The 27,056-nt window shown below is 45.1% G+C and overlaps 1 protein-coding gene across 2 annotated transcripts in view; it reads left to right on the top strand.

Moving 5' to 3' along the window:
• The window catches only part of LOC311190055 (protein eva-1 homolog C-like), a gene marked incomplete at both ends in the record, with an annotated part of 212,226 nt that overhangs the window by 179,223 nt on the left and 5,947 nt on the right, over positions 1-27,056 (top strand). The window contains 2 exons of one of the 2 annotated variants that reach the window (XM_084261904.1): positions 20,246-20,410; positions 24,482-24,655. In XM_084261904.1, coding sequence (XP_084118030.1) covers positions 20,246-20,410; positions 24,482-24,655 — 339 coding nt within the window. The remainder of the gene's footprint in view (positions 1-20,245; positions 20,411-24,481; positions 24,656-27,056) is intronic. The other variant, XM_084261905.1, reaches the window with a different exon arrangement.

The raw sequence follows: 27,056 nt of genomic DNA on the forward strand, positions 1-27,056 counted from the left end.
TGCTAGGTTGGATCCTGATATGGGACCAGAAAGGTAGACTAGATGATCCTGCTAAGTAATTTTCAGCCCTGTTACTCTGTAATACCCAACTTTATTTTGCAGTTGCCTCAGGTTGATGTAGGGACTTTCCTAAAACCACATACTACGTTGTTCATTGGGTCAGGATGTGGTGTGCTTCTCCACTGACATTTGTCAGTAGATCTGAGTAGATCTCCCAGGCTTTTCTTCAGCAATGCCAGAAGCTAACGCTTTCACTTTGGGATATTTTCTCATGAAGCACAAAACTCTACCTTGAAATATAAGTTTTACAACTGTGAAGGCAGGCATTTGTTTTCACACAGAACTTGAGGTAGGAGAGGAGAAGGTGTTTGGGTTTTGGCAACGCTACCCGCGTGTGATTTTTGGCTGTGTACACAGAGTGTGAAGTGGAAAGCCTTGCTTTCCAGCTGGCTTCACTCTACAGCGCAGGACTCACAGCCAGATTTCTCAGGACAGTTTAAACTGGCTCAGACTCTGGCTTGCTCTCTCTTGTGCAAATGGGAAGGTATGAGCATGTGCACTGCGGGTCTTACTCCCTACTGAAACTTCTTGAGTTAGGTGTTACTGAGCAGTGATGAAAGGGCACTGCTCAGAGCACAGGAGCTGCACCTGTGCTGGGAAATAACGCATGCCAAAGCCTCTCTGGTCTTGGGGACCAGTGGCACAGCAGGACTTGTGTCTAGCCAGATGTTTTTCTTTCAAAACAGGGCAGTCACATGTCTCCCAACTCCCTGAGGGCACTGATCCAGGCTATGGCCAGCCATGACTGAGGAGAGCATTAGTTGACATGGGCCAAGTTTCTGTCGAGGACTATGTGAACATTTAAAGAATACAAATTAACATTTGCTAGTGCTTGGATAGATGCCCTGGGCCTCCTTAGTTTGCAAGAAGTGTAGCTCATGGACCTGCAGCAGCAGTGCCAGCAGACCAGGGAGCTCAGTACTGGGAGGACCATGCAGCTGAGCTCTGTAGGATGTTCTGAAGTTCTATTTTGGGGGGATAGCAGTTAAAGTCTGTACTCATGCAGCCATTAGTAACTCACACTAGAAGTTTGGTGTTCAAACCTTCTTCTAAAGTCAGGAAATAAGCTCCCTGCAGTGCTTCTGGGGCTTTGACCAGATATCCAGCCACTCAGTTTGGAGGCACAGGCTGGGTGCCAGCTCTAGTCCCATCTCCCCTTGGGTTGTGTTTGCTCTCAGGGCAGCTCTGAGGATGTGACACTAGCACACCTCTAAGGCCTGGTGGCTGGGCTGAACATGAACGGGTACTTAATGTACTGTGCTGCTTGGGAAACACTTTGGTTGGGTTCTTTTTTGAGGAGAAACAGATGGTAATTATCAGCTACGGACCAGGGCTGTTTGAAGACTTTAAAAGGAAATGTTTTCTCCTTGACAAAGGATTGCTTTCATTCAATCAGATTTGATGGTAATGCTTGTATGGCACTGGAATATTTGAATCTAATGTGCAAATCAAATTTACTTTGTTTTTTTATGATCACTGGGTTATGTCCTCTCCTACGCTCTTCAGTGCTGTTGCAGGCAGCCACAAAGGACCAGCCTCTCAACAGCTTATTGCCTTCAGCATTTGGCTTCTAAGTGGGGACTGATGAGGGTGGTGGAGCTGACATCCCTGTAGCCTGGGGTGGATGTGCTCTGGTTATTTGCAGAAGCAATGCAGGCTTGGCCATGTAAGCTTCCTGCACGTGTCACCTACCTGTCACAAACTTGTTTTGGAAGGACCATCTCTGGATATGAGAGTCATGCCATCCCAGGGCAGATTTATCATTCATTACGCTTTTGGCATGTAAATGGTGGCAGCCAACAAGTCTTTCCATTAGCATTCTTTGTAATTATGACTTTTCCTACTGACTACTGAACAAGGCCAGCACGGTCATTTCACATAATTCATCACTTAGACATCATCTTCTGCCTTTGCTATGTTATTTTTAACTGGCATCCTTGCATGACTGTTATATGGCCAGCTGACTGGCTATGTCCATCCAGGGGAAAGAGCAGTTCCCGTGTCCAAATGTTCCTTTCAAGAGGCCAGGACATGGCCTGGCTCCCTCTAGCCTGGCAGTTAGAAACCTCAGGTATCTCTGTTCCCATTCTGCAGTGGGCACTTCCACACCATGAATGCAGGAGGGCACAACTGTTTCAAATTTTCTCTATACTTGTAAAAAGAAAGCAATTCTTAATCAAATAATTATGAGTGCTTTGTTTGATTAAGCCCTACATTTATCAGCAGCATTTTTGAAGCTCTTTGTTGCAATTAGCGTTACAGCTGGAGCACAGAAGAAAGGAGGCAGAAGAGGGTCTGACTTCAGGACTGGTTGCACAGCCAGCTTTTAATCCCTCTCTGAACAGTCCAACCTTCATGGTGGCTTGTGTCCATCTTTGTGTGTGTGCCAGCACTAGCAGAAGCCAGTGTAAGACTTCCTATTGACCTCTGTGTTAAGGTGTCTCTGGGCAAGACTTCCATGAATAATTATTCCTGGGAGAAGTTGGTGCTCTCCAGACTTGGAAACAGACCTGGGAGAAGAGTTGTGGTAAACTTGTCACCCAGAGAAATCAAATACCTCTATTTAGGTTGGTTAGGAGGCTTCTGTCTCAAGAGAGTTGGGGTGCTTGTAAATCTGTGGCTATTGTGGAAATGGGGAGATGCAGTTTGTTGCTTTGGAGGTCATCAGCTTGCCAGACCTGTGTCCCTGGCTCCACACACTCAATGCTGATGTGGACTTATTTCTCTAGGACTGCTTCTTCTGTTGGTTCTCCTGATAGTGCACTCAGGTTCTTGCTGAAAAAACCCTGGTAAATACTAACAGAAGAACAAGAAAAGAAATAAATGCAAAACCAGTCTGTAAGAGATGTTCTTTAAACAGCTGGAGGTATTGGTCTGAGGGAACTCCATCAGAAGACGGGCTTTTGGTTTCAGTCAGTCAAATTGAAAAGGAAAAGGAGTTTTAATATCAGACTATACCATCACATTTTTGTAAAAATGCAAATCATGATTAATTGTGTACAGTTGTGGCTCTGAATCTTTGTTGAGATGGGAATAAATGGGGGATGAGTTTCCACATAGGAAGTTATCTTTTATCTCTGCAATTAGTTCTAGCACAGCCATGACTGGAGTAAAGCACCAATGGGAAACAGTCTTTGGATAGCTCATTAAATCAGATGATTGATACAAGCATGGCTTAAGAATAAGTAAGTTCTACTGTAATTTTACAGAGTGGTTGTAATGATATTGAAGAGAGAAATCTTAGGAATCCAAGAACATGGGGGAGGTTAGCTGTGCATCTATCATCTATTTTAGCTTTCTGTCATTTGCATCATTTAATTGAAATATGGAAAGATTAAAAGTCAAAGACTTCCCTTTGACATAAAAAGGAGTAACATTTATGGCTTGAATTTGGCCCAAGAGACTATTTTATCCCACCATCTCTCCCTTAAACCCTGCTGGTCTCTTTGATGGATGAGGTGCCCAGTATAATATCCTTTTACAATCACATGAGCCTGCTGGACTCTCTAACACAACCTTTTTGTTCTTTGTGTTTAAAGGGAAAGGAGGAGCATTAGGGAAAGATATGGAAAAATGTTTCCTTCCTGTTTCTGGGCAGTAGCAGCTCTGAGCTGTGCTAATAAAGTCGTTTCATAAGAGCGTTCAGCTTGGGCTGGCTGAGTTCAGTCTCTTTTCATTCTCGGTGGAGGCTGAGTGCTGCTCTCTGTGAAGCTCCAGCAAGGCAAGGGGATGAGTGTTGCTCCATGAGGGCAGATGGTGCAGCACAGATGGCCCATTGAAGGCAGGTACCTCTGTATAAATCTTTTTTGTTGCAGGCATGGCTGGAACACGCGTAGCAGGGACAGTTCAGGGGAGGCGAGGCAATTTTTTCCAGCCATTTCCTTCCCCTGTGGAGCATTTCAGCATTCAGTGTTTCTAAAGGGCTGTCCATTTGTATAACACATAGCTGAGAACATCCCTGACCTGCGGATGTGTCACTGTCCTGTGCCTGGGTACTGTCCTAGAGGGCTATCTAGCTTCCTTTGCTGCGGACAGACAGCAGATCCAGCTCTTTTCTTGACATGACACATCTCCAGGTCATTGGGTCCTATGTCTGTTGCATTGCTACAGACCTGTGATTTCATGTCCCTGATGCTTTGAGCCCTGAGGAGCAGTGCTGACCTCCTAAGCTAGGACAGCTGCTCAGTCTTCTGCATTTGACCTCTGTATTTAACTGAGTGTGTCTGTACTGATGAACAGAATAATGCCAAAGCCCAGAAGCTCCTGCCACTGGAACTAGACAGGCCATCTCTCTAAGATCCAGAACCAATACTTGATGTTGGCTGGTCCTGACATGGCTTAGAAGTTAGCACGGAGACATGTTATTCCCAGCAGGCATTTTGGATGGAGCCACTTTGTTTGGAATTCTAAGAGACATTGTCAGACTGTGCCAGGTAAATGTTGTGTATAATCTCCTTGCATCACAGCAACCACAGTTTACTTCTTCCAAGACATGTAGGAGTAGAGGCTGATGCTCCTTGTGTCTTTGTAACAGTTCCAAAGATCAGATTATCTTTATCTTATCTATCAAAAAATCTTCATGGGTCTAAACAGAATACCAGAGCGACCACACACATTTCCTTTCCCAGGTTTCCTCATAACTTCAGGCCCCCTTTGAGTGAAGGTCAGAGCCTGCTGATGAGGCTGGAATCATCTCTCCTACATATGGGTTCCTTTCCAGATCACAGCCTCCCTCTTCCTCTATGGCCAGGTGCTTGTTGCCTGGACATAGCTGGGGATATTGTATATTTAGTCTCTGACCTTTCTGAAGAAGGTAAACAAAGCAGAAGATCCTCAGATGACATCAAATCTCTGCTGAGGATTTAAAATCCTGTCTGCTTTCTGAAGGTGATCAGTGGCAATACAACATCTGAGGGCAGACATTGTCTGCCTGCTTGGCCTGTGGGGAAGGAGGCTGGATGGGGCTCTGGCTCCAAGGTCAGGAAGAGCCAGTCTGGTCAGAGGTCTAACCTCTGTCCTGTCCGTCCTGTGACTGCAGCTTTACAGGGTCGTACAAGCTGTGTGAGGACTGGTGCAAGACTGTCCTTTGTCAGCTGCTGTGATTTCCCCTTGAAAGAGTCTGTGAAATTGTAGGTGATTTATCGCTGTAACTGCTCATGCATTTCATTAGACACCTCAGTTTGAGTAATGTCATAGCCATTTCACTCCTTTTATCAGCCTTTTATGGAGACTAGACTGATGGTCAAGAGAAGTCCTTCTCCCCCTCTTCTCTGCCCTGGTGAGACCGCACCTAGACTAGTGTGTCCAGTTCTGGGGCCTTCAGTTCAAGAGGGACATAGAACTCCTTGAAAAAGACCAGTGCAGGGACACCAAGATGATGAAGGGAGTGGAACACCTTCCTCATGAGAACAGGCTGAGGGGGCTGTGCCTCTTTAGCTTGGAGAAGAGGAGACTGAGGGGTGACCTTATTAATGTTTATAAATCTGTAAAGGGTGAGAGTCAGGAGGATGGAGCCAGGCTCTTCTCAGGGATGGCCAGAGATAGGACAAGGGGCAACGGGTGCAAGCTGGACCAGAGGAAGTTCCATGTGAATGTAAGGAGGAACTTTTTCACTCTGAGGGTGACAGAGCGCTGGGACAGGCTGCCCAGAGAGGTTGTGGAGTCTCCTTCTCTGGAGACATTCAAACCCTCCTGGATGTGTTCCTGTGTGATTTAGTCTGGGTGATGCTGCTCTGGCAGGGGGGTTGGACTAGATGATCTTTCAAGGTCCCAACTCCTAATGTTCTGTGATTCTATGATTTCTAGCTCTGTGCAAATCCATACTTAAGTGTCTCCAAAGCTCTTGGGAAATTGGATGGGCAGCATTTTGTACTGACTGCTGTACAAGCACAAACATGACATGTCCTCTACATACTGCATTTATAATTAGTGTGCCTCTTTTCAATGGGCCTTACTTTGAACTGTTTGTCTTAGACTTTCCATTACCTGGGACATAACTGGAAGTGAATTATTTGCTCAAGAGTGAAAAAAATTAGCTTTAACATGAGACTTTTTTTTTTAAACACAGGTTTTACAGATAGGTTCTTTAGTTTTGAGAAAGAAAAGTCCGAAGCAACTCAAAGATGGAAAGCTCTGACTAAGCACAATAGTGGGCCAGTTCTCCTCCTGCACGGTAACAGTAATTTAAAAAAGATAGTGAAGGTGTAAACAAGGTGGTGATGTAACAGATTTCTACACTGAGCTTTCTGAAGCTCCTGCTGAACTGAAAGAAAGTTAGGAAGGAGGTTTACCTGAGAGTAAAGGAGGGTAATCTCCTACCTCATTCACCAAAACAGCTAACGCTTTGATCTTTCTGCAATTACTTGTTAGCACTCCTCCTGTGCCTGGGAGTCACGGGCATGAATCAAAGCCCTCTCCTGCCAGGCTGAGGTCAGTTTTAATACTTTAATATCTGATATATCTCCTATCAGCAGTCTGCATCTGGCAGTCAACAAGTTAACAACTATTTTTCTCCTCTAACTGTTATGATCCCATGCAGTTAGTAGAGTTCAGGTAATTAAGGTGAATTCAGATTTTAAGTAACGTGGATGGTTTCTGGAGCTGGGATTAATAACGTCTTGTTGCTATAGCCCCAGCAGCTTCTGAGGTAGATTTTATCCTGTGCAGTTGCACTGATAAGGATTCCTTTTCTGTTGGAGGACCAGCCACAGTTCTTTGTGAGCTGAGTAAATTCTGCAGCATGTGTCTTAGAGAGGTGGGCAGTCCCTCTGTTGGTATGAACAGGGGTCATCTCAGCATGGGACGGAAATACTTTGAAGTCTGTATTCATGAGTTTCTTGGCTGTTTAGAGGGGCTCCTAAACCATCCCTGTCTGTACCACTTTTTGGAAATTTGTTTGCTAAGGGTTTACTTGTTCAGAAGATGTTCACAGCCTCTTTGTGTTGGATTGATTCTTTCATCTGATGATATCAGGGTTGGTGGGCTCATGAGATCCAGTAGAGGGAACAAATATGGCAATACAGGGCTTTACATTCCTCTTGAAAGAAGTGGCAACTTGAATAGGCTGCATGCCAGACAAGGGGTCTAGCAGGAAAGATATGCCTTAAAGTCTTAATTGTGTTTTTTTTCTGAGACTCCCCAAAAGAGAAACCTAAAAATAGAGGCAAATTCCTTGGCTGTGAGTTAGCAACCTGCATTTCCTAGGGAATATGTAACAAGAAATATTTTTAAACAATGGCAGATAAAGATACATCTCCATTTACACTTTTTAACTGATTGAATTCAGTCATTTTGAAAGGCGAGGTAGGAGAAATGGCAGTTGACAGGCCTTGCTACCCCAGACAGAAACTGGACCATGCTTCCCAAAGGCCTCTACAAAGGGAACATTCAGTCCTTCCCAGAATGACTGCCCTGGGGCTTGGCTGGGGCAGCAACCTGGTGAATCAAGTATGTCAAGTAGCTGTGATGTGTAGGACACCCGCTAGTCTGTTAGAGAGGTCTCAAGGCAGTCCCAAATAGTGGAATAATTTCTGTACTAATTGGTGGGTAGGTTTTGATTCAGGATTGTTTGGCTCCTTTAACTTTACAGTAAGCGAGATAAGGCTTTTGCTCTGCAATGTCCTACACCAATATCTGTATATACATGTATATAACCTGCATACTTGCAGCTCAGCCTTGCAAAGCCTTACTTGCACTAATGCAGGTATTTAACTAAACTGGTTAAACTGAGACATGAGTCAGCCTATTTGAATAATCGATGGAGGGATGAATTAGCCACCTCCCATCCCAGTAGAATGCTTTCAGGTTGGTGGCGTGATTCCAGGTATCATTTAAGATTCATATATAAATTAATTTTAATTACATGTGTGAAGAGTGGAAAAGAAGAGACTAGTTTGCATGAATCACAGAATTGTAGAATTGTTTAGTTGTGAAAAGACCTTTAAGATCATCAAATCCACTTTAAGCCCAACACTGCTGAGTCCAACCACCAAACCGTGTCCCCAAGCACCATATCTATATAGTTTTAAATCCATCCAGGGATGGTGACTCAACCACTTCCCTGAGCATCCTGTTCCAGTGCTAGATAACCTTCTGGGTGAAGAAATTTTTCCTAATATACAATCCCCTGGCACAACGTGAGGCTGTTTCTTCTTGACTTATCTCTTGTTACTTGGGAGAAGAGGGGAGACCTTGTCGCTCTCTTCAACTACTGAAAGGAGGTTGTAGTGAGGTAGGGGTTGGTCTCTTCTCCCACGTAACTGGCAATAGAACAAGAGGAAATGGCCTCAAGTTGCATCAGGAGAGGTTTAGATTGGATCTTAGGAAAAAATTCTTCATCAAAAGAGTGTTCAGGCCTTGGAACAGGCTGCCCGGAGAGGTGGTGGAGTCACCATTCCTGGAGGTGTTCAAAAACCATGTAGATATGGCACTTTGGGACATGGCTTAGTTGACAGACAGCTGGACTTGATGATCTTAGAGGTCTTTTCCAACCTTAAGGATTTTATGGTTCTTTGATCCTATGAGACCAAATCCCAGCTGGTCACCACCTTTCAGGTAGTTGTAGAGAGCGATAAGGTCCTTGCTGAACGTTTTGCAAAGCCTAACAGAAACACATATTTATTTTTAAAAATCTTGTGTTGTCTTAGAAAAAAAAAATCATTATTAAGTACTGGAAGGCTGCCACAAGCACCCAGCAAAGGGTATTCCCACAGTTTTTTTCCCCTGTGCTCCCAGACTGCTGCTGAAAGTTGCTGCCGGGCAAGTTGCATAAGAGCCAGTTGCACAGGGTAGGTGCTCAGTAACTTCCTTACTGGGCTAAAACAAATCCCGGGCTTTGTTTTCCACGGTGTGTATCTGCTTTTATGTGGCGTCAGGAAGGTGACTATAATTTGCTGTTCCACAAAACTGGCAGTTACTCACAGTAACAATTGTAGTAACACTTGAGCTTGCAGTCCTTACGTCTCCCTCAGGATACGCGTGGAAGCAAGATGATGCATGCTACGTGTTTTTCTACCAGAAAAAGAAAATAAAAATACATAAACCATGTGAAGAACTTTTCACAGCCTACAAGCCAGATAATTTTAGGCTGATGCTGTGTGTTAGAGTGGTTCTGACAGTTAAATGTACTTCTTTAAAAGAGCGGGAGAGGTTTAATACTCTCATAATTCACAGAAACCTCTATAGGGTTTTGCGGTTTTCCCTCAAACTTTCCACTATGCTCAGGAAGTCTCAGCCCCAAAGGAGGATGTCTCATAGGGTATGACCATGTGAATAGAAGGATTTATATTGAGAACAATTTTGCTACTTTGTTCATAGATTCTTGGATTTCAAGTTCCTTTGTGTAGTCTGGCTTCTCATATAAACCAAGTCCTGAAAAACAGGAGCCGGTAATCCCTGCACCAAGTTCTGGATCTCAAACTAGATTGTATATTTGTTCAGTAAATAATAATCCACATTCATCTGTCTATAATGGAAAGATATTTAGCACTGGAGCTACTGTATATGGTTCTGTTCACTCCTTGTCTTTATTCCAAAGCTATTGATAATCTTTCCTTGTTCAGGGTTTCCAGTTTGGGCATCAAATGGGATCCTGGGAATCGCCACACTAAGTCAAGCATGTGACCAGACAAAGTCACTGCCTTTAGTGGCAGAGCTTACCAGCTGCTCTCTAATGACATACCTCAGCTCATGTTATCAAGGCACCGCTATCTTTTTGGAAAAATATTCTAGCCCCTTGTCTAGCTCTCTGCTGTTTGATTACTGAGGGGAGAAGCTGATGAACTGATAAAGAGCTAGCATGCACTCTCAGATAAGTAGCACTTAGATAAAAAGAAAATATTTTGTTGCAAAGCATAGTTTTGCTGCTGTAGTTACAAACATTTTTAATTAGACAAGGGGAGCAGATGGGAAGCATCTCCTTGCTGTGCCTGCCAGCAGACACTGAGACAAACCATGGGGGAACAGCCAAGATATGCTGGTTTGGTTTTTGGGAGGTTTTGTTTTGATTTATTTATTTGTTTGTTTGTTTGGATTCCTTTTTTGATGCCTTACACATCATCAATGGTCCATGGACTGCAGGATGTGAGACAATGCTTAAGAGATGAGCACACGAAATCCCCTGAATGCCCATCTTGGTCGGTAATCTCAGAGGAGAAATTACATTCCTAACTCTTGGAATATAATGGTTGGATCATATCAGGTTAGTCGTTAGCTTTGATACCGAAGCATGAGGCTTCTTACTCTTTATTCAAATATTTGAGCAGTGCAGTGTAGCTGTGGCTGTTCTTACTTCCCCTGGTATCTTCCCTCCTTCTTGGGCTCCTGCTTCCTTGCTGTCCATCTCCTGTTCCTGATGGAGGTTGGCATCACCCAGAGAGATGGTTGATGCCCCATCCCTGGAGGTGTTCAAGGCCAGGTTGGATGGGGCCCTGGGCAACCTTGTGTAGATCCAGGCCTGGAGGTTGGTGGTCCTGCCTGTGGCAGGGGGGTTGGAACTCTGTGATTCTTGGGGTCCCTTCCAACCCAGACCATTCTATGATTCTATAGTTTCCCATCAACCCATCAACTCCAGCATGTTACTCCATCCCATTCTCCTTACTTCATCTTGGATATCCTTGCCCTTGATTCTATTTCGGTGTCTCACAGTGATACCTAATACTCAGACACTGCCTTTGGGTATGTAATAGCGAAGACCCCCAAGGGTCTCCTTCACTGGCAGTGCCATTATACCTTTAACTGGGACTTAAGGGAGTAGCTTTTGCTTCAACTTTTACCAAATCAGTGCTGTGACTCAGCTGTTTCCTGGTAACTTGCAGGGCTGCAACCACTTGGGTATGTGTTTGCATCCTGAGCACAGACACTCTCCTCCCTTGCTGGCGAGCAATTCTTCGCATGAGCAATGCCCTGGCTCTGGATCAGCCACACTTGAACACACAATGCTTACTGCTCTGTCAGCATCCTCCTGGGAGCCACGTTGTGTCACATATTTTCCTGAAAAATAGATAAGCTGTACAAAAGTCTTTCTTCCAAGCTGTGTAGCCTAAATAAGTCAAGGACAACAGTTTTGTAGTACAAAAGTAATTTAAAATAGTAAAGTCTTGTTAAATTTTAAATGTTTCATTAAAATGACTGAACATGATAAGAAAAAAAATAGGAATTGTGTTAAAATCTGAAATTTGGTGTTCCTCTGCTTTGATCCAAAGTGGAGTTGATATACTTAGTGCATTGCATAAAATCACGGTCTGTTATAAAAGTCTGTTGTGGAGACACTAACAAATCAATATTCTCTATAATGCCTAAGAAATCCATGCATGGGTGGGCTGCTTTGCAAAGTTCCAATGCAAGTTTGTGATGCAGTCCAGGTAGGGGGAATACGGAAGGATGACTCTGAGTTCCTTATTAATCACAGAATCACAGAACATTAGGAGTTGGAAGGGACCTCAAAAGATCATCTAGTCCAACCCTCCCTGCCAGAGCAGGATGACCCAGACGAAATCACACAGGAACACATCCAGGAGTGTTTGAATGTCTCCAGAGAAGGAGACTCCACAACCTCTCTGGGCAAGCCTGTCCCAGGGCTCCATCACCCTCACAGGGAAAAAGTTCCTCCTTTCATTCACATGGAACTTCCTCTGCTCCATCTTGCACCCATTGCCCCTTGTCCTATTGCTGGCCACCTTATTCTCCTTTTTGTGCCATCCTCTGTATTGCATCTTCCACTTCACAGATGAAGGGCCCAGGCCCCCAATTCAGACATCCAGTGTGCTGCAAAGGAAAAGGAAACCAAAACCTGATTCTTGGACTCTTTTGTTGTAGCCTTCCTAGTCCGGGTGACTGGCAGCTTCTCCCACACTGTCAGTCCTCCCTTGCCACCCTTGTAATTGTTAGAGCTTTTTTTCCCCCCTCCTGCTGCCACTTCTGGAATTGAGGCGATGTAATTGAAAGGTCAGCTTCTGATCACACTAAGCATGTAATAAAGGGAAAGTTGCTTAATTTGGCAGGGTTGATCTCACTCCATATGTGCCGAAGCAGATTTCTGTCCCTGCAGCTCCCTCGGAGATAGCAGTTATCCATGCTTCTAGTGGTAGCACCTGGAGGGGACATCAATGGTTTGATCTTGTCCCATCTCAATTCTCTACAATCCACTACTGCTGCTCAGGTGTCTAAAGTCTGTCATAGTCTGTGGGCTTGGTGGGGACTGACAGAGAGGTCCTGCAGCTACAGCTGGCAGGAGGTCCCATGCTGGAATTCAGACAAGCCACAGCTCGAGTCTCATCCTCCCAAAGATGCGTTAACTTGTGAAAATGCAGAACTCTTCTGACTTTGGGAGTAGGCAGAAATCTACCAGATGAAAGTAACCCTATCTGCAGGTATCTCTTACAAGGCTTTCTTCCTTTTGATCCATTTTTCTTTCCAAACAGAACATGTAGGGAGCAGACTGGTGCATGCGGTGCTTTACACCGTGCCCTTTGGAGACCAAAAGCCACATCAAGCGGGAGATTTATGAGTTGCTGGCAATAGATGCTTCATATTCTGTTATTACATTTAAGATGATGAAAGAAGAACAACTGACTTTCATGGCTATGAAAGCAGGAGGAAAACTGCCTGTGGATAGATCAAGCACATATATCATTGGATAGAAATTAAGGTGTTTGTAGCTTCAAATCCTGATTTGAAAAGTTTGAGATAGAAGAAAAATATCTGAGTAAAAGATGTGAAGCAGTTCATAAGATTTTTAACTCAGATACACTCAGGAGAATAAATCCAAAGGCAACGTTATGATTCATTAACTATCCCTAATTAGGCTCCTAAATTTAAGTAGACAGAATCCCCCCTGGAGGCTTTCAAAGGCACCCACCTTTCACTGTTGACGATACAGGGAGCTTAGGAACATAGCTTATTTAAGGAGGACTTCTTCATTAGATACCTCCAGGGCATGCATGGGTTGAGCTCCCAGATGAAGCCCAGATGGATCTTTTATTAAGGTTATTGCGTTTCTGGACAGGCAGAAAGAGGAGGAATCAGGGGAAGGTGTTGTGCTGCCCTGTGCAAGAGGCTGGGAGGGAGCAGTGCTCGCGTCCGTCTCTTCCCTGTGGAGGTGCACCGGCTCCTAAATCTCCTTCGTCTCCTAAAGCTTCTCAGATCACAGGGTCACATACCTGCAGCAGATTTCACTGGGAGGAACAGCGAGACTGAGTTAGTGTGTGTTGTGTGGGCTTTGTTTCTGGACTGGAATTGCTTCCACTTCTGAAGTCACTTCTCTGATTGCAGCTGCCTGAGAAAAGGATGAACATCTCCATTTCCACAGAGGGCAAACAAGATAAAAGGTTTTCTGTGTTATATTTATATTGTTATCTCACAACCTTTCTGTAGTTGGCTGCTGTCAGGAGATGTGGTAAAGGGTGAAGCATCTGGGCTGCCTCAGGAGTAGTCTTGGCAGAGTACTCTAAAAGTTTGTGTGTGTTGTGTCAGGCATCCCAGTTTGTACCACTTCCCACCAGCCCAGAAATCACCAGCAGAAGAGAGGGATTTCTGCTTCGGGCAGTGTCTGGAGGGAGAGGCAGGGAGGAGGGCCCTGGTGCTGGCTATGGGCTCGGGGAGGTGTAGGTGTTTTTGGTTATGGCAGGGTGATTTTCCCAGACAGTCTCACTGGATTTCTGTGTGGTGCTTGGAAGTGGATTTACTGTAATTGGCATGAGTCACTTCCCTGTCATCGGTGGTTTGGAACCACCATGTGTAGAAAACACGCCAGCCACAGGCGGAGTAACTCCCTCTTTCTCTTGGGCTTTGCACTCAGTTTCAGGATTGCAGACTACCTCCATGCTGGGTGAAAAAAAATTCCCTTTCTAAAATGACTGAAGGAGATGGAAAGCTGAGGTCCTGACCATTTGTGTTCGTTAAGTCTCTGCTCTGTTGTTGGCAGGGTTTTTTGAGAGATTTTACATGACAACCTGTTAATCAAACCCAGCTTTCAGACTTATGTTCTGCTGCACAAGGTCCCTTCATGCCTGCCTCTGTCTCCTGGGACTCTATATTTTCTGTATAAACTGGACTGTACTGGGAGGTTGGACTAGATGATCTCCAGAGGTCCCTTCCAACCCCTATCATTCTCTGGGTTTACTCTAAATAGGATACAGGATGCCCAGAGGTATGATACAGCTTTGCAGCCAAGGCATGGAGTTGATACCCAGTGCACTTAGCCTTCCACATGGGAATGCCTGGGCTGTCTAGCTGCTCGTGGAGACATTTGAGAGCCGTAGGGTCTGATGGTCTCCTGTCATGTCATTATACCTATATCTGACTGCATAGCAGTGGCTTCCCTCTCAGAGGAAGAGGGAATTGAATGCCAGGTCGTGCAAACAGGGTTGTAGTCACATGAAAGGGGCACAGCCAGCACTGAGCTAGACAGGGACACAGGTAGCTGGGAAAAGTTTTCAACTTGCTCCTTGACCATGCCTGAGACCCTTGGGAAAAAGCCAAGGGAGTAGACTGTGCCTCAATTTACTTTTGTTAGTCAAATTAGCATCTTCCACCCCCGTGTTTCTAGCTATGCAGTAGTGTTACCAGGGGCAGTCTCTGTACATACGGGATTTCACCTTCTGCTCTGTAAGCATATTGTGAAGTTTTGCAGTCTGACACAGCCAAAACCCATTATTTTAATAGATATTGATGGCTGACTGCTTAGTGAATTTAGGTTTTACAGCACATAAACCGCTTTTAATTCTGCAATCTGAGAGCGCCATATACCTTACGTATGTGCTAAGGAATTGCTTTCTTGTAATGCTTCAGAAACAGGAATGATCCCATTTCTGGCTGGATGCTGCGCATTTTCAAGTCTCAAGCAAATATCCCTCAGAGCTGCTCCCTCTAGAATGCTGCAGTAGTTTATATTGGGTGTTTACTCACAGTAGGATTATTTTTTTTACTGTTTAAAAAGTATGTTGAGCACCAACAGTTCCTGGCCCCAACCTGCCCAGATAAGAGACTTGGTTGTAATTTTCATTGGTGAGGGAGTCGTGTTTTGTTCAAACTGCAGCCTGCTTCATGCATGCACAGGAAGCTTTGCTGAAGGTCCTGGACATCTGCCTTGGTGACCCTGAGCTTTCAGAGTAAACCTTATGGGCTGGAAGTGCACAAGTGACCACATAGCAGAGAGAGACAACCCCCCCAACTGTACCATTTTAAGGCTGAGCTTTCATTGATTTCTCCTCCACTTGACTGATCTGTGTATACAGTGAAGATGAAGGTCAGGGGATAATTGGGTCCTGGGAATGGAAATGTTTAAATGTGTTTAGGGCTGAGCAAGCATCAGGAAACACCAAATGATCAACGAGAGAAGAGGGTTAGAATGCGAGGCTGAAATAGGTGCCTTTCTTTGGCAATTCTCTCTCTGTGAGACTGGACAAATCATTTTGATATTTAAACACTTGCAAAACTCTGTCCCTGAGCCAGTTCCCCATCTGTAAATTTTGGGGGCTATAGCAGTGAAGTATTTTGATTAGGGGAAATAATGTATGTGCTTAAATTGAAACACTCAGCAGCATGTCTGAATGGAATTCCTCAGGGAGAGCAATATTCCTTTGCAAAATGATCTCTTGTGACAATTAGCCGAACCTCCAGAACATGAGTGCTTAGAACTAGATAGATCAAAACAATAGGGAGAGATCTCGATGAACAAGGAGGCGAGGTATTGGCTGCCTTTCCCATCTCGAAGCACCGTAGTTCAGGATTTTGCTGCTTGTAAGCACAGTAACTTTTTCTTTTCCTCAGCCCTCACTTTTCTGGCTGCACAAGAGAGGGCTTGTGTGAAAACCCCAGCAGGAGGAATCTCCACTGAGTACAAATAAGGACACTGTCGGCAGCACCAGCATGTGCCTTTTCACGCTGTCCTGCCGGTTGCATGTACCCGAGGCTGATGGGGCTGCTCTGCCTGTGAGAGCACACTCCAGCTTTGATTTTTCTTTGCCCCCCTGTTCCACAGGGAGGAAGCTGCCAGGCTTTGTTGTGGCTCTGATACCATTAAATCATTGCAAATGGGTGGTGCAGGTCTTGGGTTGGGAACTGGCATAAATTATTGCTGGCGTGAAGTTTTTTCGGACGCATAAGCAGTGGGAGCTGAGAGCTGGGAGTGCTTTAAAAATAGAAACAGAGAGATTATATAAAGACTTGAAAATCTGTAATGGCAGAGGAAGGAACCTGCTGACCCAAGAGCTCCTTTGCAGGTTTGTAACCTAGAACCACCTTCTGCAGTTGCCTTTACGAGGTGTCACAGCGATGGTGATGCTTCCCTCTCCTAGTCGAGTCCTGGCTCATGCAGGATCCATGCAGCGATGCCCAGGTTGGACCCCGGGGTGGGAGACAGAGCATGGCTTGCCACCTCTGCCTGTGCTGCCCAGCCCAAGTTACAGGAGAATTTGGATAAATACCCACATCTTAGTTCTGACTTCCACCCTGGAGAGACTGAAGGTCCCCAGAGATGCCCAGAGCAACTCATCTCCTCTCTTCCAGATGACCCAAGCTCATTTCTCATGTGCATTTTAAGGTGCAGGGCTCCTGAGTATAAGATGTGTTAATGCTTTGATTGAAAGCCCTGTTTATTTGCCTCTTGACCACATATATCACTTGTTTTGCTGAGATACTTGAACTTCTCTGCTTGATTGAATGGAGCAAGCCAAGTCTGGATGCCTGTCTGTGCAATATGAGCTAGGGACCCTGCTTTGGCAGGGGGGGTTGGACCCAATGATTTCTCGAGATCCCTTCCAATCCCTGTGATTCTATGATTCTTTGAAGTGCCAACCCTTCCCTGCCACCATTTCTGTGCTTAGTGCTGAGATAAGACTACAGACCCAGGTACTTTTTTCTGGTATTTTTAGTAATAAATAACTTTTCTTCACACTTTGCTTCAGTTTATGCCATGCTTCGTGTCAGATGCATACCTCTCCAGAGAATTTAAGGAGGGTTTTTCAAAGGAACCAGAGCTTTAATCTTTTTTGTGGAGTTGCCTGCTACACAGAAGCTAACTGGAAATTACGAGGTGCTTTGCACTTGAGAAAGCCTTTCCATTTTACTGTCTTTCTAAATCAAGCTATCATCTAAGCTGTGTATTGGTTTGGCAATGTATAAACTAGAAAAAGAACAGACTTGCTGCATGCCGTCACTCTATTTACTCTTTGCCAAGATGGGCCCTTCCTGGCAAAATGTCCTTAAGATGTTTATGAAGTCCACAGAGAAAAATGGGTCCTTGAAATGGAAAAGTCCAAGGTTCATGTGCTGTTGACTTCTGTGTTGCTCTAAGTTGTTTCCAGAGTTATAGAGGGGTTTAGTTGACACAACGAAGACAAACACCTCTTCAGGTCTCTGAAAGGACCAAATGCACTCTACTCACAGGCGTTGAGCAAGTGCCTGCCTTTGGGAATCTCTCTTCATAGCCACCTGAGTTGTTAGTTATCACATATCTACTTGGCAGTCATCTTACTTCCCTTGGCATCCCAAGGGGACAACCAGTCTACCCCCATTAAGATGCAGTGACAATAAACAGCTCCTATGAATGCATCCCTCAGAATACTTCTCCATCTCCACTCTTCTTTGGGGTGCTGTTGACCAGTTGCTGACTGACCTAGTGAGGTTTTGCTTTATGCTGACCCCTCTCCAGACCCCACAAGTAGCGTTCATCGTGGCAGTGACACCGATGCCAAGGTGGGAGAGCCATAGCACAATTCCTCAAGCTTATGGAAAAGATGGTGTTTCTTTCTCCTGCCGGGCTGAAATGTCTAAGTGTCTGGTGGTGTCAGCTTTTAGGCTCAAGGTGCAGTTCCACCCAGCCTGTGTTCATCCCCAGAGATGGCCATGAATGCTAGGAGGTGAAAGAAGATTCAGTCTGAAACACGAAACCCTTGCCAAAATCTGCTAAAATTTTCTCTCTCTGTTTCTTTTGCTTAATTTTCTTCATTGAATTCATATCAACAGATTACTGGGGTGCAGTCTGGATGAAAAGGGTGTAAGGAAAAACTGACTTGTGTCTTTTAAATGCCTTTTGGGTCCTCAGCCTGAGAACCAGCAGAAGAAGCATTTATTTTTGGTGGGTGCTGCACCTTATGAAATCTGAATATTATGTCCCTTTGGGTGCCTCAAATTAGGCACCCAGAATTGCAATTGTCCATGACTGGTTTGCAGGGCAATCCCTGTTCTACCCACCTCCTCCCCAGACCTTCTGGGATTTCTCTGGCACAGGTAGCCTCTTGCTTCTGTCTAGCTCCTAACAGGGGATGTGTTTCCTTTGCTGATTTCTCATCAGGGGACAGCTGCCAATTCAGGTTTCACCAGAAAACCCTGTGCCAGCTCTTTGATATTCAGAAGCTCTGGGGTTTTATGTCTGTTTCCTGACCAAGCATGACTCTACTAATAATGCAAGAACATCAGTGCTGATATCTTGGCAGCCTAGTACAGGAGGTCAGTCAGTAAATATAGCTACAATTTTCTTTGCCTCAGCAAAGACAGTAAGCCGAACACAATGTAAACAAGGTGGTTGGATCACTTCCCCCCCAGTAATATCTGTAGTTTATGCAGGGAAATTTAATGGGCGTGATTAATTCTCATGCTCTGGCTTGGCAGCTGAGTAGCTGCAGGGGGCAGGCAGGAATTTTCTTTCTGTTCCAGGGTTGCACTCTTTCCAAGTCCTCCTTCATGCTCATGCTAAAGATCTCAAAGTGCTTTGCATTTTTAATTACTCTGCTTCACGCCCCTGTGGAGAGGGGAGATGAGAGATAGCACAACCAGCAACAGCGAGGTAGGGAAACTGAGGCACGAGGAATTGGCAGCCTGCTTGGGATGAGCGGAAGCAGTTGCCTTTAGACTTAGAGAAAGGAGAGCTGAGCATCCCAGAAATTGTCTCTTGGGGTTTCTGTGGGTCTAATGAACTTGTGCCTAGTTCTCAGCTGTCTGTGCCTTTTACACACTAAAGTCTTGTTTGCCTGCAGGGACCAAACAGTGCTTTTATGTATATATTAGTGGACTGACGAGGAAAATAGAACTTTCTCCTCTGGAAACTTCAGGTTTTTTTACTTTTGTCTTTCATCACTCTATTCCTCTAATTTCTGAGCAGAGCTACCTGTATGTGTGTTTCTTCTCTTTGTATGGAGAAGCACTTCACTCCTAAATAGCCCCAGGTGCCGACCATGGCAGAGGCACAGAGCTGGTTGGGCTCGGTAAATGACATGCAGGGCGATTCAGCGTGTGGGTTCACCTTCAGTGGGCGTGCACTGAGGTAGCTACACCGATTGATTTCTTTACTTGGATGTGCAGCAGAGAAGCTGGCCTTGCAACATCAGCAAGGAGAAAAGATTCTTCCTCCTAGGACATGCTTTGGTCCAAAGCAGAGACCATGGATGTATTGACGCAGCTGTCACATGCTAACCTCTTTTGCCTGTGTGTTTCTGATGCTGTGGCTGACAAAACATGGAGAGCAGCAGGGACTAGTTGAGTCTTCGCCTTCCTTCTCAGGGTGGTGGAGTGGAGAATGGGCTTGTCCCAGCTTAGTTAAAGCCTAAAGTCCAGTGGGGAACAGAGAATGTTGGATCTCACTGGGTAGGGAGGGTTTCTGAGAGGTGGGCTTTCCATTTCTGTGGTGAATGGTTTCAGCTCTGTGGTTTCACATGAACAGCATCCTCCAGAGGCTGGTTATGTGAAGCCAGAGTGGACAGAAACTTCTGACGTGCAGTCTTGAGCCAGCAGATTGATGGTTGGAGAGAGACAGCGATTCAGGCATACCCTATGGTCCCCAGTGTTATGGGGCATCCTTCCCAGCCTGCTTATCATGGTAGGAACAGCAGCACCTAGCTGGAGGACTCTAAAGCTTAAGGCTGTGGTAAAAGCCTGGCTTACTAGGCATTTCAGTTTCTAAGATGGTGTGTAAATAAGCTGTCTGAATCTGACCCTTAGTCGAGTCTCAAAGCTTAGTTATAAATAAACAATATCTTAATCACTTCATAGGTTCCAGCATTCTCTCAATGAATGTCTCTCTGCTGGCATTTGGAGAGCATCCATCATGGTGGTAAACGAGTGTCTGTTTGGTCTGCACATGATACAATTAAGCATGAGCTGAGCCCATAGTGTAATGTGATAATTCTCATTGAGACCAGCTGAAGTAACTCCCTCTAACAACTGTGCTCTTCTTACTCCTCTCTTTCAGTTCCCAAGAAGCTTCTGCATGAGACCCAGCCAAGACCAACCAATTACCAAGGATTTCAGAAGCCACATTTTCCACTGCGGCCAAGAGTGTTCGATCCCAATGTTATAGGGGACGGCGTGTTCCTTTCTGATGTCTCTCCTTCCAACATAGGACGTACTCTCCCAGGTAGCTGTGACTATTGTGATGTTGACCCAAACCTGTGTTGTGGTAACTGTTCCCATCTGTCTCTGCTTTTCTGGGTTTCTATACTGTACCCAAACACCATCCATGTTGCAGTCAGAAAGAGAAGCTTCAAGGCATGACCAGTGACGGACTAAAACGAACTGTGAAACTCACATCAGCTTTCTTGAAATAGCAGCCATGGCCAAGCATGTCAAAACTCATCACAGAGACTTTGCAGACCTGTCTTATACAGTGGCCAAGAGAGAAAAAAAAACAGGGCAGAGAGAGTATATCTCTCGCAAGGGACTGAGAAGTTTTCAGCTGAGCTTTGAAATAGGAGGCTATTTTCATAAAATGCAAAGTTGGGAAATGTATGAAGTCAAATCTTAGCTAACTATAGGGACAGGTGAGTAGGAGGAAGGGATGTTACCTGAATAAAGGAAAAGCACAGGTGAGCACATATTGGCTTAGTCAGTAGTTTTGCATTGTGTTTCCCAACGGCAGGAGATGGTGTATGACATTACTTCTGAAATTCCCAGCTTTGTGCTTCTCAGGGTTCTGCTCTAGGGTGGGTATGGGCAGAGCTGCCTTGTCTCTGCCTACACTCCCTGAAAAGTTAATCCTCCACTTGGATAATCAAGCTGCAGATAATTAAAAGTCATCAATAACAGATTTGTCAGTTTGGAGGCCTTACTGAAAAATTGTCAGGGACAAGAATTTTGAGTCAGCCCAAAATAAATTTTATGATCCTGATTCCTTTCAAGCCAGAAAAAGAAATTCCTGATCTCATTTTCATTCATCTAAACATTTCACTTCTACAACTGACACCTTTTGTTTAGTTTTCATATTGTTTATGCATTTATATCTAAGATATGCACAGCTTTTCAAACAGAGATGTCATTTTGAAATTAAAAGCTAAAAGAATGTTTTGAAAATAGCAAAAGGAAATATTTGGACATTTCTGTAATCTCCCTTCCTGTGTTACTTCTTTAATTAAAACTATTTGCTAAAGTCAGCCTGGCCTCATGAATAACCTCTCCTATGTGTAAACTGTTGCTGGGCAAATTTATTGCTAGCCCAAATAATTTTCCTTAACTTTGGTGTAAAGTCACAGGGAGACTGCTGGAGTGGCTGGGAACAGCTAAGAAAGGGTGGTTCATAGAAAGCCAGTAGTAGGTGAGCCGATTAGACACAGATCAGGTCTTAAAACCTCACGAGGAGGAAAGGGAATGTCTTCTGGTATGATCCTGGCATGGATGGCAGACGAGGGAACCACACAGCATAGCAACACATCGCCCTTGTGAAATTGTGTTTGTTTGGGTTTTTTCCCTCCTACATAGCTCCAGTCATTTTCTGCCTTCCCTGTCTGTGCTTGTACAGTCCTGCAGATGACAAAACCAGTTCTGTGGTTTTGAGATGCTTTTTGCTAGAGTAAAGTGTATGTAGATGAGCATTCATTTAAAAACTTGTTTCATTGCATCTGTTCTTTGGACAAGTGTGTGGGGGGCAAAAGATTCTTACATCTCACATGAGAGGAGTTACGTCTTACTCCTCATTCATGGTCAGCCTTTAAGCTCTGAGCAATCTGATCTAGTCAGAGTTGTTCCTGCTTACTGGATGGGGTTTGGACTCGATGGCTTTTAAAAGTCCCTTCCAGCCTCTCACGTTCTGTGATTCCTGTGTCTCCCAAATGCATCATGGTCACACAGCATGGTTGACAAGGGATGCTCCATACCAACGGGAGTGGCATCCACTCATCCTGAGCCATGCAGGCATGATCTGGCACATGCACATGGAAGTCACTACTGCAAGTATAATTTAAACCTTAGTCCCTGAGAGATGCCGTGAATGTATTGACAGCGACATGTGAGACGTGAGAGAGCATGGTGCAGAGGTTCATATCCCACCAGCTCTGTACAGCCTCAGTCCAACCACATTAACTGGAATTTATTATGGAGTTGTAGAAAACTCCCAAAGCCCTGGCAGGAACCTAGAGCCACCTAACTTGGCAGTACTCTTTATGATGAGATATACATGAGATTATGTCCTGGTGGTGCCCTTCTTTTTCACTGATAGCAAAGGGATTTTAGATTAACTAGTTCAGAGCCAGACTCAGTACGTAGACATCCTGGGAGAATTCAGTTACCTCCAAATAAATGTGTTGCTTGAGATGAACCTGGGTCTTCCCCTGGATTTGGGAGAGTTTCCCCTACATCCCTTCTCATACCTGCCATCTTTGTGTGGATGCCTGGCTGAGCGTGGGGTCTCTTAGATGTCTGTGTGTGAGCGAACACATCAGGCTGCAAGTGTCTGACACTGGCAGAGCTGAGTGACTCTCTACAATCTGGCAGCTAATGGCAGGATTCACTTCCCTCAGTTTAGACACATAGTGCAGTTTAAGATGCTCTGAAGTATGCAGTTTCTAGGTTCAGTTTCTAGAAATGAAAAATTTACCCAGCTTCCATGGATTTCTTTGTAGGAACAGTGGTAGAGAGAAATCCAACCACTTGGACAGACTTAGATTTACCAGACACAGAGGATAAAGGAAAGATCAGAGGACACGTTGGTGCCTACATCTGAATGAAAAGTTTTTCCAAAGCTTTGCTATTGATTTGCTGCTGAATGTGCCTTGACCCTCTGCACCCCAGCACCTCTGTTTGTTCACTGATCCCCAGTCCCCTAAATCAAGAGGCTCTCGGTGTATTTTTTCCTTTCGGATCTGCCACCCAGGCACCCATGTTTAAAAACTTTGCTTCAGGGCCAGTCATTAACACCTTGGCAGCTTGTGGCGTGTGGCTTTCCCAAGGCCACGCAGCTGTTCAGTGGCAGAGATACAACTGTGCCTGCATTGCTTGGGGCTGATCCCTCACAGGGACATGGACATCCATCCATCCCCGTTGCCTCTCCTCCGAGGCACGTTGAGTTGGCATCACGGCACGCACATTCATGCGCTCACTCCTCTCCATCCAGTATTACCTGTTCTTTTTATCACCCCTCAATTTCTGTTCCTGCTTCCCTGGGCTGAGCTGCTGCCTGGCACGCACGGAGGGGAGCTGAACGTGACGCCTCACGTTGCTGGTGAGCACAGACTGTCTTGTCTTGTGGCTGCTCTCAGTGCCTTTGCTTGCATGGCATTACCAGAGATGGATCTGTGAGTTTCCTGAATTTAATACCTCCAGATAAGTGGAAGCCAGGTGCAAGTCTGCGATTTTACAGGGCGCTGCTTGCTTTTGGCCAGGACCCAGGGACAGGAGCTGGATACCCAGGGACAGGAGCCTGAAAACCTGTAATAGCTACGGTTAAACAATCACATGGATGATGGAGCTGGATCCTGTGCACTAACTTTTTCATGTGTTTAAAACAATTAGCGTTTTGTGACTAGTGGGGGTGTCTGCCTGCAGATCAAGGTGCAGGGAGCACTCAGCAGCAAGCTGATAAGATCTGAAAGGGTCTCTTTGAGCCTCCTGGAATTAGCTGCCTCCTTCTCTCCAGTCTTCAACAAATAAAATCAAATCATTAACCCATGTTCACTCATCTCTCCAAAGGGGAAATGGTGTCTGGGTGAAACACAATACGAACGGGCTTCTGAAGGAAGTCATAAACTCAGGTCTGCCCTTCCCTGCAAAGGCTGGAGAGAAAGCGTGTCTGTTTGCCAGGTGTGGATAAATCACTACAGCGTTATACCCACAGAGGGTTGCTGGCTTTGCCTGTGTTTTCCAGTCCTTATTACAAGCTCAGCTGAACTCACTGTTGATAAAGGCTCCTTTGATTTGCATAAGAGAAAAGAAACCTGATTATATATTTGCTGTAGAGTAGGTGGGTGTGTCTAAGTGGTGACATGAAAGAGCAGGAGAGACCGGGGGAGAGAAGATGCTGCCTGGATGTAGACAGGGTATGTGCTCAGCTGAAGTTACCCTGGATGGTTTAGTTTCCCCCCCAAAAAAAGTTGCAAATTTGGATATTTTTGCTGTTGAGCAGCTCCAAATTTCTGAACATAGATGCTGACTTGGTGGGGATAAGGCAGGATAAGGCTAGGGCACGTGCCTCATTCCTCATTCCATCTCCATTTCAAAGCAGAGAAGAAGAAAGGCAGATCGGCCACCTTCTACCCTCTGGACAACACCCCCTTCCTGCTTCCTGTGGATGAGACACGACCGCCAGCGCTCAACAGCAGCATGGAGCCCGTGGGTGTTAGCACAGAGATGGCACTGCTCAGCAACATCCTAGCAGCTTATGCCTTCATCACAGGTAGGTCTTGGGTCTGTCATCTCTCTGGGTTCTCACAGCTCTTTGTAGGCCCTCGGATGAGCCTACATTTTACAGTCACCTAGGCCTAAATCTGCCTCTCTGAGCCACTGATAGTTTTTGTTTGTCTCTCAGCAAATTCTCCCTTGAAAGACCTGACTGGGGAAGCTTGAGCAGACAGTATATAACAGGGCTTGTTGTGCTGTGCTTTCCACTGGATTTGCTCTCATCAGAAGTTAAATACAATGTAATCTTACATGTGGTATTATCCCTAATGCTCCATTTTCCTGGAGATCAAAGCCTGGCTCATTAGGGAGGCAAGCTTGTTGTCCTGTAATTTGGAAAATAAGCAGCACTCAGATCATTACCCTGCTTAAGAGATTTTGGCTTATCTTCAGTAGAAGTGTGAAGATGAAGTAACTTGGGAATCTGCTTAATTGTATATTTAAATCCAGTTTCCTTGGGTCACAGTTTATCTTTCACCCACATGCATCTTTCAAGTAGCAGAGGAGCAGTCTTCTAATAAGATTTGCTTTAAAGGTCAAAATAAAGATTGTATACCCTACTGCGTGCTTGAGGTCAATACCACTGGTAGCAAAAAGTACAGGTGATAGAGTGCAAATACTTCCCATCCCACACCTGCATGAGATACCTTGTCAGCAGTAGGGATTACCTACAGATTTGGAGAACCCAGCCTAAAGAAATGAGGAGCACTGGCTGAATGGCACCAGAGGTATCGTTTCAGAATATTTTGGTCCAACCTTGTCTGTTTTCTGCAGAAGGAGGAGGGCCTTGGTTTCTGGGTAACTAGTTTCCTGAGACAGGACATACTGTTGGCAGTCACTGGTGTTGTATGGGTGTTCTTCATTTGCCTGATGAAAGGTTTGCATGCTTACCACCTTGCAATTCTTAGTACCCAGCAATAATACCTGGCTAGTAATGGTAATGTGTTGCTCTTCTACTACACACTGTTTATAATTATGTGTATAAGTCTGCTAGCAGCACTGCAGTGCAGTTATGCTATTCTGGAGCATTGAGGTCTGTATAACTTAGATTCCAGTGTTTGGGAGCTGGTTTTTCATGTCTGTGTGCTATTCAGCTTGCTAATTCATTAAATATTAATGTGTTCGCCATGCTCTTCCTGAGGTACCACCACACTGCTCCAGACAAGTATTTGGATTTCACAGAACCATCGAATGGGACCTTTAAAAGGCATCTAATCTACCCCTCCCTTGCAATGAGCAGGGACATTGTCAACTAGATCAGGTTGCTTGGAGCCCCATCCAAACTGACCTTCGATGTTTCTAGGGATGGGGCGTCTTCCACCTGTCTGGGCAGCCTGTGCCAACATTTTACCACCCTCATCATAAAAAAATGTTTCTTCATGTCAAGTCTGAATGTGCCCTCTTTCAGTTTACAGGCCTTGCTATAAAGTTTGTCTGCATCTTTATTATAAAGCCCCTTTTAGGTACTGGAAGATCGCTATAAGGTCTCCCCAGAGCCTTCTCTTCCTCTGAGAGAGAGTTGGGCTGACCAAGCCCAAATTTCTAGGACTCAAAGATGCTTCAGCCCTTGGGTCATCTTTGTGGCCTCCTCTGGACTTGCTCCAACAGGTCCATGTCTGTCTTGTACTGGGGACCCCAGAGCTGCATGCAGCACTGCAGGTGGTGTCTGACCAGAGTGGAGCAAAGGGTCAGAATCCCCTCCCTCGACCTGCTGGCCATGCTTCTTTTTGAGGCATGAAACAACTAACTTGGGCTTTGCACTTGGGAATCACTCAGTAAGAGTGTTTCTGCATATTTGTTGGAGGGTCCATCTACAGGGACAACGAATGGTGAATCCAAAGTTCTGCCCATCTGTACATCCAGTAGTTGCACCAGGGTCTGTATTTTTATGATGCCTTTAAAGAGCAGGCAGCTGAACAGAAATCAGAGGTGGTCTGAGTAAGATACATTTTTTTTCTTGCATGGGCTTCTCTAATGAAAGATTAGAAAATGCAAACTTTAACCGAATCTTAGTTTCAAGTTTTCCCCCTCTTACCTACAGCTGCCCATTTTTTGAGATGAAAATGCCCGCATTCCCAAATTTACTATAAAATAAAATGCTGTCAACATTATTTTCCCCATCTGAACAGTAATGGACAGCAGAAGGTTGTAGGATTTATGGTTGGGGGCGGTTGGAACTCGGATTCAGGGCTGTTGACGATGCCCTGTGGACTTTGCTTCCATTTACCACATCAGAACTCTTTGACCCTGTGTTGGTTTTGTAGGGCACAAGGCCTCAATTCATCCCCTTTACAGGGTGTCAGTCTTGGCAGCAGCTTCTAGATTTTACTGTAGCACAAATAATACATAAGCAAGTCTTTAACTGTCTTGTTACCGTGGGATTTGCTTGCCCTCTCGTG

The sequence above is a fragment of the Gallinula chloropus genome, assembly GCF_964237585.1.
Source record: "Gallinula chloropus genome assembly, chromosome: 3".
NCBI lineage: Eukaryota > Metazoa > Chordata > Aves > Gruiformes > Rallidae > Gallinula > Gallinula chloropus.